General features: G+C 43.1%; 1 protein-coding gene across 5 annotated transcripts in view; it reads right to left on the minus strand.

Moving 5' to 3' along the window:
* Positions 1-40: 40 nt before the first annotated feature.
* The window catches only part of cacnb2a (calcium channel, voltage-dependent, beta 2a), a 56,178-nt gene continuing 42,457 nt past the window's right edge, over positions 41-13,761 (minus strand). For 3 of the 5 annotated variants that reach the window (XM_068581270.1, XM_068581273.1, XM_068581271.1), the window contains 11 exons: positions 11,832-11,954; positions 11,602-11,738; positions 11,433-11,509; positions 10,996-11,129; positions 9,338-9,418; positions 9,180-9,238; positions 7,971-8,080; positions 5,964-6,115; positions 5,006-5,101; positions 4,321-4,503; positions 41-3,123 (listed from right to left, as the gene is read on the minus strand). In XM_068581270.1, the coding sequence (XP_068437371.1) occupies positions 2,350-3,123; positions 4,321-4,503; positions 5,006-5,101; positions 5,964-6,115; positions 7,971-8,080; positions 9,180-9,238; positions 9,338-9,418; positions 10,996-11,129; positions 11,433-11,509; positions 11,602-11,738; positions 11,832-11,954 (1,926 nt within the window). In that variant the 3' untranslated portion in view covers positions 41-2,349. Of the gene's footprint in view, positions 3,124-4,320; positions 4,504-5,005; positions 5,102-5,963; positions 6,116-7,970; positions 8,081-9,179; positions 9,239-9,337; positions 9,419-10,781; positions 10,802-10,995; positions 11,130-11,432; positions 11,510-11,601; positions 11,739-11,831; positions 11,955-13,761 lie in introns of all 5 variants that reach the window. The other 2 variants (XM_068581272.1, XM_068581275.1) reach the window with 1 other exon arrangement.

Here is a 13,761-nt window from a genome sequence, read left to right on the forward strand (position 1 = left end):
CGGGTGTCCTTTACGTCGGCACAGAAGTTATAGATTTGTGCCGACAGCGCACAAACATCTGGCCCGTTCTCCCATCATGCAGCGTTTTGAGGACCTTCACAAATGACCTCGGCCCAATCCCTCTTCCTGGGAATGCCATCACCTCACATACATGTGCGTCCACACACACACACACATCTGTCGGGGAGTGCCAGCTGCATGTATGTCGCCTGCTGGTTAAAATGCTCTTTTCTCTGCTGCACCGACGCTACACGGCGGTGAAATCCTCAAATCAAAATGGGCTGCACCTCTGCGAGCGCTTGTCTATTTTGGAGGCGTGGAGCAGCTATTTCAGACGCATCCCCTCAGTATTGTCGTTCATGTCGATGTTGTCATGACGACTCAGGAGGAAGGCCCCGATGAGTCTACCTCAATTTTTCAGCAGAGCTTCAGATGACTATTTATAGACGGCGTCTCTCCTCCTCCTGTCGGGGTCTTTTGACAAAGCACACATCAAATCTTTCTCCCTCTGCGTCAGTTCTTTGTTGCCAACTTTATTCTTTATATTTATGCATTATGTACATACACATGTACACAGTTAGAAAATCTGTAGTGCCACCAACGTAGCATAGAAATGGAGTCTTTTATAGTTACAATTGTCAGGCAAAATCAAAGGAAGTGAAGGGGGCGGGGTTTGTAAACGGAGGGGCATAATTCAGATTTTCAGCTTCGTGAATTAATACGAGAAGACTTTGAAGTTGAACCAACGCCGTCGACTCTTCAAGGGGAGAGAAGAAGTGGCAAAGGACAAAACTGATTTTGTCTGGTAAACATTTTGAAATAGTTTGATTTGCGAATGCATCTTTTTAATTACTTTAGTGAGGAACATACGGAGGAAGAGTTCCTCAGATGGATATTCTTTAGACTCTGGAGTTTAAGTAGGAATTAAACAACATTCATTAGAAAAAGGGGGTCAGACTCAATAAAATATTAACCTTGTTGGAGTTTTGGTTGCAGACCTACAGTAAAGTTTCAATGTCATATCAAATTTCACTTGAAACCAACGTGAATCAGTAAAAGTGCAGATTAAAGAGTATCAATGTTATAAAATGTTTCTGGACCCATACAAAGAACAGTACTGCATGTAAGAGAGGAAGTTATTGAAGAACTCGTTTGTCTTGGAAAGCAAGACTAAGGTGCACCTCGAGCGAGGCTTAAATACGTTAAAACCAAATGTCTAAAATCATGGACACAGAATTTAAAAAGAAACTAAGCCATAAATGATAAAAAAAAAAATAAAAAAAAGAGTAGTCCAACACATCGGGGAATATGCTTCTTTTCTTTCTATTGCTGAGAGTTAGATGAGAAGGTTGATAGCACTTTTGTATCTTTTCTTAAATATGAACCTGCAGCTAGCGCTAGCAGCTAGTTAGCTTACAGTAGGTTAGCTTAAGTAAAACCAAGACGTGTCGTTTTCAGACGTAGTTTTCTGCACAGACTAAACAAACGAGATGTAAAGTGTTATTAGTGAACTTTGAATGTTTGGGGGCCGATAGCTGTGGCTCATATTCGAGTGTTATTGATCTTCTCATCTAGACTCAGTTGGCAGTTATTCAGGTTGCGAAAACTAATGCAGTCCAACAGTCTTGTTCCTGTTGTTTAGACCGCCATCATTCATATCAATGGGGGTGGACAGAATAATAGAAACATCTTCCAATACAACAACATAGTAGAATTCAACAGTTCAACGTTACAACCGTCAAGAGGGCAGGCTTTTGTTTTTTTATACAGGACTGTTGTTTTGGGCTGCATTATTTGAGCTAGGTGTACCTAATAAACTGGTAGCTCTCAGCAAGACAGAAAACAAGCGTATTTCCCAAATTGATAAAAAACTACCCTTTTAAACAAAAGACCGCTGTAAAATACAGCGTCAAACTCCCTTGGTTAGTCAACCGTTGCAGTCAACCCTAGCAGTAGTCTGAAGGAACAAATTATTCAAGTGGTAGCAAGCAAAATGAATAAAAATACAAAATAAAAATTGCTAATCACAGAAAGCACAGCTCGGTACAGAACAAAAAATTCTGCTTTTGTGTCATGCTTTATCAAACACAGGTTTAAAATATGCATATTTGAGAATATTCATGCATACCCACACATAAACAACGTCTATGCATAGATACACACATACATATATTTATATATTTATATTTGTATCTATGTAATCAAAAATCCTGCCATTGAAAAAAGATGCAACAGCATTTTACAAAGGAAGTGTACATAAATAGGATGCTGTGGTTTCAGGGTATAGCAGCACGATGGGAGAACAGAACGGTTAAGAGTCCACATGAGCTTCGGGAGGGATTTGGTCTGTCACTGGTGGATGTAGGAGTCTCTGGTCCATTCCCCTGCCTCGCCCCTTTTTTTGGGAGCCACCTCCCCCTCTCGGTCCCTGTCCCTGTCCCGGTCGTAGTAGTGGTGGTGGTGGTCGCGTGCCGGCCGGTGGTGGTGCGAGCGCTGCTTGTTCCGCTCGTTATGGTCCTGCTCGCGCTCCTTGGAGCGGTGGTGTCCCGCGCTGTGGCCGGCCTCCTCCGCCCCACCGCGGTGGTGGTGGTGGTGGTGATGGTGGTTGTGGTCCCGGTGGGGCAGTGGCTCGTAACGCTGTTGCTGCTGGGGATGCCCCTCCCCTAGATCCTCATCCTCCTCTTCTTCCTCCTCCTCTTCTTCCTCCTCCTCCTCCTCCTCTTCCTCCTCGTCCTCCTCCTCTTGGTGGTGGTGTTGCTGCTGAGTGCGCGGCTCATTATACGCAGAGTCCTTGCTCTCTCGGCTCTCCCGGCTCTCGGGGGTCTCCGAGTCCAAAGTCTCCTGGCGGGAGAGGTCCCGCCCTCGAGTGTTGTGGTGGTGGTGATGGTGGTTGTGGTGCTCAGTTCGGGTGGAAGACGAACGGTGGTGGATGTGCGGGGCTCTCCTGGAGGCCTCGGTCCTCAGAGGCCGCTCCTCCTCATTGCCCTCCCCCTCGGCCTCGGCGTCGGCGTCAGCCTGGTCCTGGTGGTGGTGGTGGTGGTGGTGATGGTGGTGCTGGTGATCATCTTTGGAGCTCTTTCTCTCCACTAATGCTTTATCTCCTCTCTGCTCTGCGATGCCACCCTGAGGTCAGTAACACACGACAGTCAGTCGGGTGACAAAAAGCAAACAAATGCACCGCAAACACACACACAGACACACACAAAACTCATGCTGCAGGTTAATATTCACTTCACATTTGCATATTCTAGTGCATATTGTACATATGAGCTCACACTTGGACACACAAACACACGCACACACTCTGATTGAATATTCATCAACCATCCATTGAAGGTTAATGAATCCTGGAAAAGAGCAATTTTGAAGAACACGTCAACGGGTTTTGTAATTTTAGTTGGCAGGACCAAGACGGAGTCCTTCTGGACTTCTGGCTCCAGAAGTGTAAAACACATTTATCTGAAGGCCCCTCCACACTCACCACACTAGCAATCACATGTCAAGCTCACTCCTGCTCCTCATCAATATCAGGATTTTCCTCATTTTCAGTCTTACATTTCCCATTGTGATGGCAGTGGATGGAGAGAGGAGTAGAGGTTAAGGTGTTATACGGCATTCACTCCTCAATGTGACATGAGCTGAGAAGTTATGTTCTACCACATGAAATCATACCATGAAAGTGACAATCGATCCTGCGCTTAAAAAACTCACCTTTACGAGTAAGAAATATAAATTATTTTCATTTAAAATGTCGTGATTAAGTAAGTAATTATGATGTCGACCCACTTCAGGACTACCGCCTCTGTATTGCCAACATATATACATTTAATCCACACTAGTTGTGCACTTAATCCTAATGCTTTGGAGCGGTTTTCAGGGAAACTTGTCTCTCACAATTTAGCACAGTCACCTGCACCAAACTAGTCCAGTTGTTGGCAGATATGAGTCTTACATTTTGATTTTACAACAAGACAATAGTTAAAATTGATGATAAATATAATTTACTTCAAACACTGAAAGTTGTTTATTGTTAAATAAATAAAATATGATCTTCTTGATAAGGCCTTTTAAGAAGAGTCACACAGATGATAGTAATTATCATGACTTTATCAATAATTTGGGGAAATAAATTCCTTCTGTACCATTCAAAACAATATAACGTTAAGTCCATTTTACTCCAGTAGACCTGCGTGCTCCTCGCTGGCTGTAATTGCAGTATAATTGTAACTTTCCTCGCAGCCTCTGTCACTCCCTGTCCGCTCCAGTTCTCCTGCACAGCTTTGCTACAGGTGAACCTCTCTGTGGCGTCAGCTCTCGTACCTGCACGCCGGACACCGGCGCTGGACTGGAGGGCAGGGCGGCGGTGGGCAGCTTGGTGAGCACTGGGTTGGGGGGGTTGCAGCTGGTGGGGTGAGTGCTTTTCCAGTAGGCCTCCAGGTAATCCGCCATGTGCTCGCAGGCATCCTCCAGCTGGTTCTCATCCAGGATGATGTCAAACATCTCCTGGGGAAGGAGAGAAAGGATCGAACGGGATTAGAGAAAACGCTCGGCGCCGTAGTGGAATTTCACAATAAAAGACTATTTCTAGGACTGATTGAGAGATATCCACAAGAAATCCTACTGATTTATTTATATGCATAGAAATGTCAGAGCTCTGTTCAAATGAACCCAGTGAATTAATCACTAAATAGCATTAGGCAGTCATTCTGAGAAAATCAGAAACAGTGATTCCCTAAAGATATGGACTGCTATTTGGATTAAATTAAGCCTGCATTCTCACAAGCCGGGGGTGCTTGCTTCATTTTCTAAAATAATAACTAAGCAGATTACTAAAGAGCAGAAATAGAACTGGCACGAATCACAAAGCTTTAAAAAAAAAAATCTGACTTCAGTTATGTATGAACTTAAACCTCGAGCGGTCTCTGAATAACAAAACTCCAGGTGGTTTGAAACAGACTGGAATCGCTGAGCGTTTGTGTGATTTGGGTCCGCTACAGAGACTCACAGGAGGGCACTGAGCCAGCTTGTCGGCGGCCACCATCTGGACATTGAGGTGCTTGGCCTGGGACTTGCCTCTGGACTTGATGAGCCTCTGCAGCACCTGAGGGGCAAACGGGGCAACAAGGTCACGGCGGTAGTTTCGTTCAACAAAAAAAATGAATCTCAGCTTCGTGTGAGCGACGTTCAAGTGAATGAAAGTTCATGTTATATTGTGCAGAAACAAAGAGGACTGCCTCTTCTGAAGTAAACGCTCTTACAGGCAGTGATGCAACATAACTCAATATAATAAGTGTACTTCTACTTTATATTTTTACCCCACTACATTTTAAAAAGGGAAATATTGTATTTTTCACCCCATTACAGTTGAGATGAGGATTTTACATTTAAAAAAAAGAAAAAAGGTAATTATAACACAATGAAATGTATGAGTTTTTATGAGACATTTCCTCTAAACTTCTCTGATTTGTACCATTGGTCCATATAATTTAATCATTCAACATGTTTTTTTTTGTCCTCAAGTATTTTATTTTACATTGTTGTATTAGTACTTTTACTGAAGTGCATGACCAGAGTACCTTCCCCCTCCTGTTTATGCAGTTATATCATGACTTGTAGAAAGACTTAAAGGTTAGCTGCATATTATAAGGCAGCAGATTGTATTTGAGAGGACAGGTGGCAGAGAGACGTTCATTTTATCCCACTGCGAGTGTGATTCACGCTGTCGCCACTTAGATTTAAACCGTGCGGCTCATCCCTCTTTCGCTACGCCTTTTATCATGCTCTAATCTACCAAAATGCTATTTTATTGATCACTGAATCATGAGCCTTTTTTCATTTATTTCACTCACGCTGAAGGTCAACGTGATGAATCAACACGCTGTATTTAAAAAAATCACAGCTTCTTTTTTCCCTTTAAACTGAGAGAGCGCCGTCACTGGATCAAACGTGTGGATCCCGCTCACCTTGGGAGAGGTGATCTTGACGTAGACGATGATGGGGGCGAGGGACGTCTTCCCCAGCTGTGACGGGTGGTTGATGGTGTCGGCGTCCAGAACCACGAGCTGTAACGTCCGGGCCAGTTCGAAAATCCTCTCAATCTCACTCTGGACTTCAGCTGAAGGAGAGAGGAGAGAAGAGGAGAGGAGACGAGAGGAGAGAGGAGGAGAGTGGGAGTCAATGCCAAAATCCATTGTTCGTCAGATCTCATGTTATGTAATTGAATGATTTGGTATATTATAAAATAATGCAGACAATGTACAGAGCTCCAGCAAAGTCAATACATGAGTGTAAATATGATTTGAGAGATGTTTGTAAGTTAACTGTACAAAAAGCTAAAAAATAAAAGGTTTAAAAGAAGTTGTGTTTCTGTTGTAGGAGTTCAATTATGGAACAGCACTAACATGATGAACTCATTTTTGGTTGTCAAAAGGATTGTGTATGAAACTATTTTGAGGGTTACATTGTGAATGAAATGTATGTATATCACATATGTTTTATATAACTTTATATAAAATTAATGATCAGATGTAATTGATAATATTTTAGGATAGGAATATATAAGCAATATGCTTCTACATATACCTTTTTATTCTTTTTTTTGTATATTAGATAGTGGCTTTACTTATTGTTTTATATGCAATGATTGACTGAATAAAACTACTACTACTACTACTACTACTACTACTACTACTACTACTACTACTACTACTACTACTACTGTTTCTTTATGGAAACTGGAGGGCATCAATCAGAAGTCAGATTCAGTCTTTTTCCACTTTGTTGCTCTTTTATTTATTTGTTTTGTGGCTGTTTGATACTTTACTTCCTGACGTTTTTCTCTGTTTCACAGAAACTTCACCATTCAAAGGAAACCATGACTTTAGGAACAATGCCATGTTAGATCGGGGAGAAACAGCAAGCTATCTTCTGTTGCCTCTCACAAACACCAACTGTTACATCACACAGCCTCCACGCCAACAGATGACGACGTGGCCGCAAACATTATCCTACAAATATCTCGGCAGGGCACGGTTCCCAATCTGAGAGGAATCACGGCCAAGCTTCATGACTTCCAGTCACGACAAAGTCTGAAGTAAACTGATAACACGAAAACATTCCAGCCCAACAGCTCATTCAGACAGAAGGATGAGTCACAAGTTCGCACTTTCTTCCTAAAATATGCAAAAACGGGGAGAAAAGCGTCCACTCGTGTGCAGAAAGCAGGCTTCACTCGCGTCGCGCTAACGTCTCTTTTGAATCCGAACATTTTGAATGAAAATGTTCATCTGCATCCGACACAACTGTAGAAATCTGGATCTCTTGGCAGACGCATTTTGGAGAAAGTGGAGATTTCAGGCTCTACAGGGCACGAAATAGCTTAAGATGATGATGATCTTTGAAAGATAAACACATCCGACTGAATAGACTCCAAATGGCCCTCGCTTCAACTTTAAAGCTTTGGGTGAATAATGGTCTTCATGAGCCTCTGAAAAGGCAGTCGAGATGGAGGAGCTGTTGCCTTAAGGCTCCTTTATAGTTTTTGACTGGCGACAGCAGCACATCGTTGTGCTGTGTCGACTCTGTAATCATAAAGAAATGAAAGATAACACACTTCTTGAATACAACTTACCTGGCAGTTCTCGTTGATACGAGGCAAAGATTCAACTCGGGAATGTGTTTCATTCTAACGACATCTAATCCCACATCAGCCGCGGTCAAATCAGAGCGGTTCCTGAACTTGTTATCTTGCATTTAAAGCTCTATCTTTCATTCCTAACAAAAGAGAAGTGGCCAAAGCCTTTCCGGGGCCCGTCAAGAGTTTTCATTACCGTTGTCGAGCGTTGCTCTAATTGTTTCCTTCCTTTTCCACATGAGCTCGGTCTCCTTGAAAACATTATGAAACAAAACACCAAACGTTCCCAGGCACTTTGGTGATTTTTTTGTTTGTTGTTGTTGTTGCACAAACGTACCCAAGTTTGAGCGTGTGTTGGAGCGCTCGATGATGGCGTGCTTGCTGGGGTTGTTCAGGACCGAGCGTTTGGCCAGAGAGATGTCGGCCGTGACGCGAGTGATCGATATTCTGAAACGAGGCACAAGAAAAACAGTTGTTCCACCCGATTTTATGCACAAACACGTCATCCTGCTATGTGCTAAGACCATGAATGAAAGGAGAAAAGACAGATGATAGAGAGCACAGGCTGAGAGTTCAAACAAAGGTGTAGAGAAGAGATGGATCCCGGTTCTTTGAACAGAGTTGGATTTGATTGCTGATTATGACGCAAAAGTTTACAATTATAATGGCGTCAGATGAAAAATATTGATATGTTTTTTAATGGGAACATTTAACTGAATGCGACGCAAGATTTTCTGAGCGAACAGACGGACCGATCGAGGTAATGTAAAGAAGCTTCACTTCCATAAAGGTGTCATAAGACACTCATGAGATAGATTGTGATTATCTGGATCGCGGTCCATGCCTACTACTCATTATATGAATCATTTCTGTATTCATTGAATGTGCTGCAACTCTGTTATGTTGTGTACTCTATACAGATGGCATCTGTTGCTTCTGGTTTCTTCCTTTTTTTCCCTGTGAGAGTTTTTTTTTTTTTTGGTAGTTCTTCCTAATCCGATGTGAGGTCCCGGGACACGGACTTCGTATGTGTACACTTTGTGATTTTGGGCTGTACAAAATATACTGAAATTAATAGAATATCTAAGCCTGTCAGTGGCAGTAGACATACACAACGGTGAGCAGCTGCCGTCTGCAGCACTCTCTTCCAATACTGGACTTAAAGGAAAATAGAGTCTGGGTTGTTCCCCCTTTGAACCTTGTTTGAAGAACAGGACTCAACGGGGAATTAACAGCAGTCAGTGTAGCTGCTGGTGGTCTGAGTGCAACTTCACAGCCTCTCTGCTTCGGATGGGTGGATGGACTCAACAGTGAGTGAGGAGAATCCTGCTCTGCTCTGGGGCCACTATGGCCTATTAAGGACATGGAGAGGGCCTATTTAAAGCAGCAGCACACATCTCCAGGCCAAACAAACTTGTTACACACTCCCTCGGCTAACCTCGGGGGACAGATAAATACCAGCCTATGGAGTTGGAGCGGGAGCAGGAATGAGGAAGGAAGCAGGATGAGAGCTTGTGCTTTTTGAAAAGGTCACAGGGAGCCTTACCTTCCCTCGAATCTGTGTTTCAAAAAGTCAAACAGTGCTTTTTGCATCATGTCTGTCACCTGAGGACCGGAAATGTAGAGGAAACGGTTTTAACAAAACAAAAAGGACACATATTTTACCAACCATTTAAAAAAAAATATGTCAGAGCTTTGACGCACCTCGTAGCCCTTCAGTGACGGCCCAACCAAAACCACGGGCCGCATCGAAGGCACGACATCGTACGGAGGAATGTGTTCCGCCTGGAGAGAGGACAAGCAGAAAAACAGTTGCACACATTTATGGAGACAAAGTAAACACTCAGCAGCACAAATCACTTGAGGGATTTGGAACGACAATGACCCAGACCAGATTTAAAAGGAACATTGTGAACCATGAAATGGGACGTCCCGGCCGGCCAAAAACACAAGCTTTGATTGATGCGATAGATTTGGCAGTTTACATCACAAATTTCAACATCGTCATGTGAGCAATAGTTCAAAGCAGCTTATGGTTAAAACTGCGATATTTCATGACGGGTTACAATCTTTAGATCAATCCTCTCATTTCATGGTTCTGATGTCGTTGAATAAAAAGTAAATATATGTGACAAGAAAGGTTAGTCGGTGAGAAAAAGCCACAGAAAATCAACAGGAGCGACAACTGGAAAACGTGTTAATTATTAAAAACGGGTAGAAGACTTTGCTCATTGCTGTTGGGACTAAGAAATAATTATATAGTAATACATTCAGGATTGTTGTGTGTGGAAGAAAACCTATAAAACGTGAAATGTCTTAAAATTTGTAAGTGGATATTTAAATTTGTCACCTTGGTTCTCCGCAAAATTATGTTAAATCTTACATTTTATTGATTAATTGTTATAAATACTGGAGATTAATTGATGTTCGATAGTTGTTGACATTTTAAGTTTGCAGCCAAAGCAATATATTTATTATGACTCCAAGGGAAATGTTCATATATGATTGATTGCTTAAAAGAATTACAGGGGATAAATCAAATGACAAGAACAGAGTAGAATAATGCTCTTTGTTTGATGAGATTATATTCACTTTGTTATAACTAATGCCACAGGGAGATATATATTGAGAAATATATTGTGACGATGAAAAAATAAAATGTTTAAGGTTAAAGGAATAGTTCACATTTTGGGAAAACACTTATTCAAACAAGATATACTAAACAAACAAGATGTGTTTTCTAGTGAGATTTTGAGTTGCTGGTATGCAAATTTTGTTAACTTTGGAAAGAGACAGGCTAACGGCGTCCCTATTTCTTTATGCTAAGCTAACCGTCGCCTTTCTCCAGCTTCATATTTCATGGAATTAATGAGAGTGGTCCTGATCTCCTCATTGGGCGTATTTCTCCAAAATGTGGCACTGTTCCTTTAAACTCAGATCTCGCCGAGGTCATTTAAAAAGCTGTTCACACTGAGCTCTCCACCAATCAGAATCCCAAGTTCACTCACAAACACGTAAACAAACACAACACAGAGGATTGTGGGAGCAGCGAGTAGGGTCAGAGGTCAGCACAGAGCTGGATCTAAAGAGGGCTCGTACAGTTCGGACCACAGAGGTCGTCCCCTGACCCTGCTTAGCCACGACTTACCGACTTCTGCTTCTGCTTAGCTGTGGTGAGACGGAAGAGGAGAAAGAGAGAGGTTAAGAAACAGCCATGCATGCTAACGGACGGGGTGCACGCCGAGGGACGAAGACGGTGCCAGTGGACAAACAGGACGGGCGCCGAGTGAGGCCAAGCGGGTTTTTAGTCAGAGACGTGCGGACGGACAGAAGGAGAGAGGCTCGGGTCGTCCAGAGTTTACCTTCTTAAAGAAGGGCATTCGTTTCTCTTTTGCTAGTGGTGACGTGACAGTGTTTGGACTGGCTTTAGGGGAGCGCAGGTTGACTGGAAGCTCATTGTCCTCGGGGTCTAAGTCAGTGGCGTCTATGTCAATGGCTACGCACACAGACAGATAACCACCGTCACACAGATGAACACAGGAAGTCACAGGTAACGGGAGCCGCAGCACAGAATGCGTGCTGCCACACACTGACAGCAAATGAAACATGTAAAAGTACAATTTGGGCTATTAAAACATGATTCAGGTAAAATATCAACTTTAGTGAAGATGAAAATACTACATATGAAAAAGGCTACGTGGCGCAGCTTACCTTCAACTGGAATTCAGTGGTTGAAAACTGTTTTAAAAGACTTTTAGAGTATAATGTTGGCGTTTTTAAAGCCTGTGAAGCTACTCACCAGACGAAGGAGGTGTAGATTTTCGTGAGTTAGGAACCACTTCACCTAAACTAGAGGATGAGTTTGCTCCCAATTTACTGAAAAGAGAAAAAGTTGAAAATCAACCCTTAAAGATTCACCTTCCCAGCTGAGACACTTTTGTGTAAATGAGTTTGTTTTTTTTTTTTACCTGGAGTGGAACTTGCCCTGTTTGGATCTCTGCTCCTGGAGGATACGAGTGTTTTCAAGCTTCACTGGACTGGGGATGAAACCGATTTCACAGCCTTCCTTCACCAGGCGTCCTATCCACCAGTCGTTGTTGAATTTCTACGCAGGATAAGTAAAGACGGTTATCTCGAGCATCGTCCCCGATCCCCGTCGAGCATCCCCGTATCACCGTCTCCGGTTGGAAAAGCTCACCTCTTTGACGTGGAGGAAGTCTTTCGCCTCGAAGGACACGGCCATGCCCGCCACGGGGACGTCGTCATCGTGACACGGACTGTAGTTGACATTTGTGCGAACAGCAAATGCAACCGGTTTGGTCTGTCGGGAGGAACAAAAGAGGAAGATGAATGAAAGTGTCAGATGGTGTAAAAAGATATATATGGTAATTGTATCCTAATACCCTCAACCACAAGAGAGATAACTATTCATTAAAATGCTTTCGGTGCGCTGCTGGTGAGCTGCGATTCTCATCTTTGTACGGTGGTTTAAAAATAACCCGAGGTGAGGGATACAAGTACTCTGACTCATCCAGACTTAGTTTCTCTCCTTGAATGATTTGGCTGCTGCTCCGTCTCTCCGCTCGAAAGACTAAAACGCTTCACGATTCAGAGTGATGCAACATGTTAGTGTCCGCAGCAATCACCACTTCGACACGAATAGTAAAAAGAAAAAGGGCTCTCGTTCTGCGCTTACTCGAGTAGCACAAACAGCACTTGTGCAAATGGATCGTAAATCTTCTCCACAATCGTTACAAAGGGTGAATCAATACCGGCCTTTCCTCCGGGATCCCTGATGATGGCGAATAGTAAATGGACTTGTACTTGTGTCACGCTTTTCTAGTCTCGAGGCGCTTTAACACTACATGTCATCAGTCACCCATTCACACACCGATGACCGCCGATCCTCTGATTGAAGGACGACCGCTGAGCCGCAGTCGCCCCTTTCCGCTTCGGGTCAAACTGTCCATTCAGATGATGCACGCAGCACTCCTGATATAACCGCCAACACAACCCCGCCGTCCGCATGTGAGAGCATTAGATTTTCTACCAAAAAGGGATTTGAATGAGATTTAATAAGGTCACGGCATGAGAGAATGTAATGGGACAACCGTATGCTCACGGACGAGCCCCTCTGAATCTAGATATCCACGAGAGTAGCACACACCAACGTGAGACACGCATGCTTTTGGACACAATCATGGAGCCGGCCGAGCGGCGACAGCAGCAACAGTTGGCAACATAGTCGAGCCCGAGCCCAGATTACGTTTCACTCTGCCTTTGCATGTGTGACAGGCGTGACGAAAGTCGACTGAAAAGCCAAAACGAATGCACAGGGATGTAGCTTAGCGTAATCTCCCAGGGTAGACTCTCACGCTAAGTAGTAACCTGCAGATGAAAAAGAGCAAGATGAGGGGAAGGGTATGAAATATTCAGCTGGAAGCCAAATTGAACCCACGAGATCGGAGCTTTGATGCTGTAACTTTAGCTCCACCTCATACAGATTCGGTTAAACAGATTTTTCAAAGTGCGTCATACGAGTCCTGCAATATGATTTTCCCCGTAGCGACCTAGAAATAAAATGTACCAATTCAATTCAGTCCAAAATAAGGCACATCTACACGTTTAGATTAGTATCACGTTTTGTGGAAGTCAATTAAAGAAACTCAAATTGGCTTAAGTTAGAAGTGGAAATTATCTTCCCATATTTTTAAAGAATAATTTAGATTTTCTGTCCACTCGAGGGCAGAAGAACTTCAAAACAACCTGGAAAACGCAGACTGTCACTATCACATTCAAAAGGTTTTAGCACATGTTCTAGCCTCCAATAACAATACTAATACTATTTATAGATCTTTTTTAATATAAAATAACACATTAAGTACACATAATACACCACATTTATCACATATTCAAAGCAGTTCTCAAAAGGTGAGTTTTGAAGGGAGGAGGCGGTACGGAGAAGTGTGGTGGAGGCTGAAGGTTGATGACTCGTAAATATCCCATCAAGTAATGGCTGTAAACTGAACGTCTGTGCGTGTGTGTGTGTGTGTGTGTGTGTGTGTGTGTGTGTGTGACGTCTTCATTAAGGAGATCATACAATCCAATGTGCAGTACCCGGAGAGGAC

The sequence above is a fragment of the Clinocottus analis genome, unplaced genomic scaffold (genome assembly GCF_023055335.1).
Source record: "Clinocottus analis isolate CAN_PGR_092001 unplaced genomic scaffold, fCliAna1.0.p SCAF_18, whole genome shotgun sequence".
Classification (NCBI taxonomy): domain Eukaryota; kingdom Metazoa; phylum Chordata; class Actinopteri; order Perciformes; family Cottidae; genus Clinocottus; species Clinocottus analis.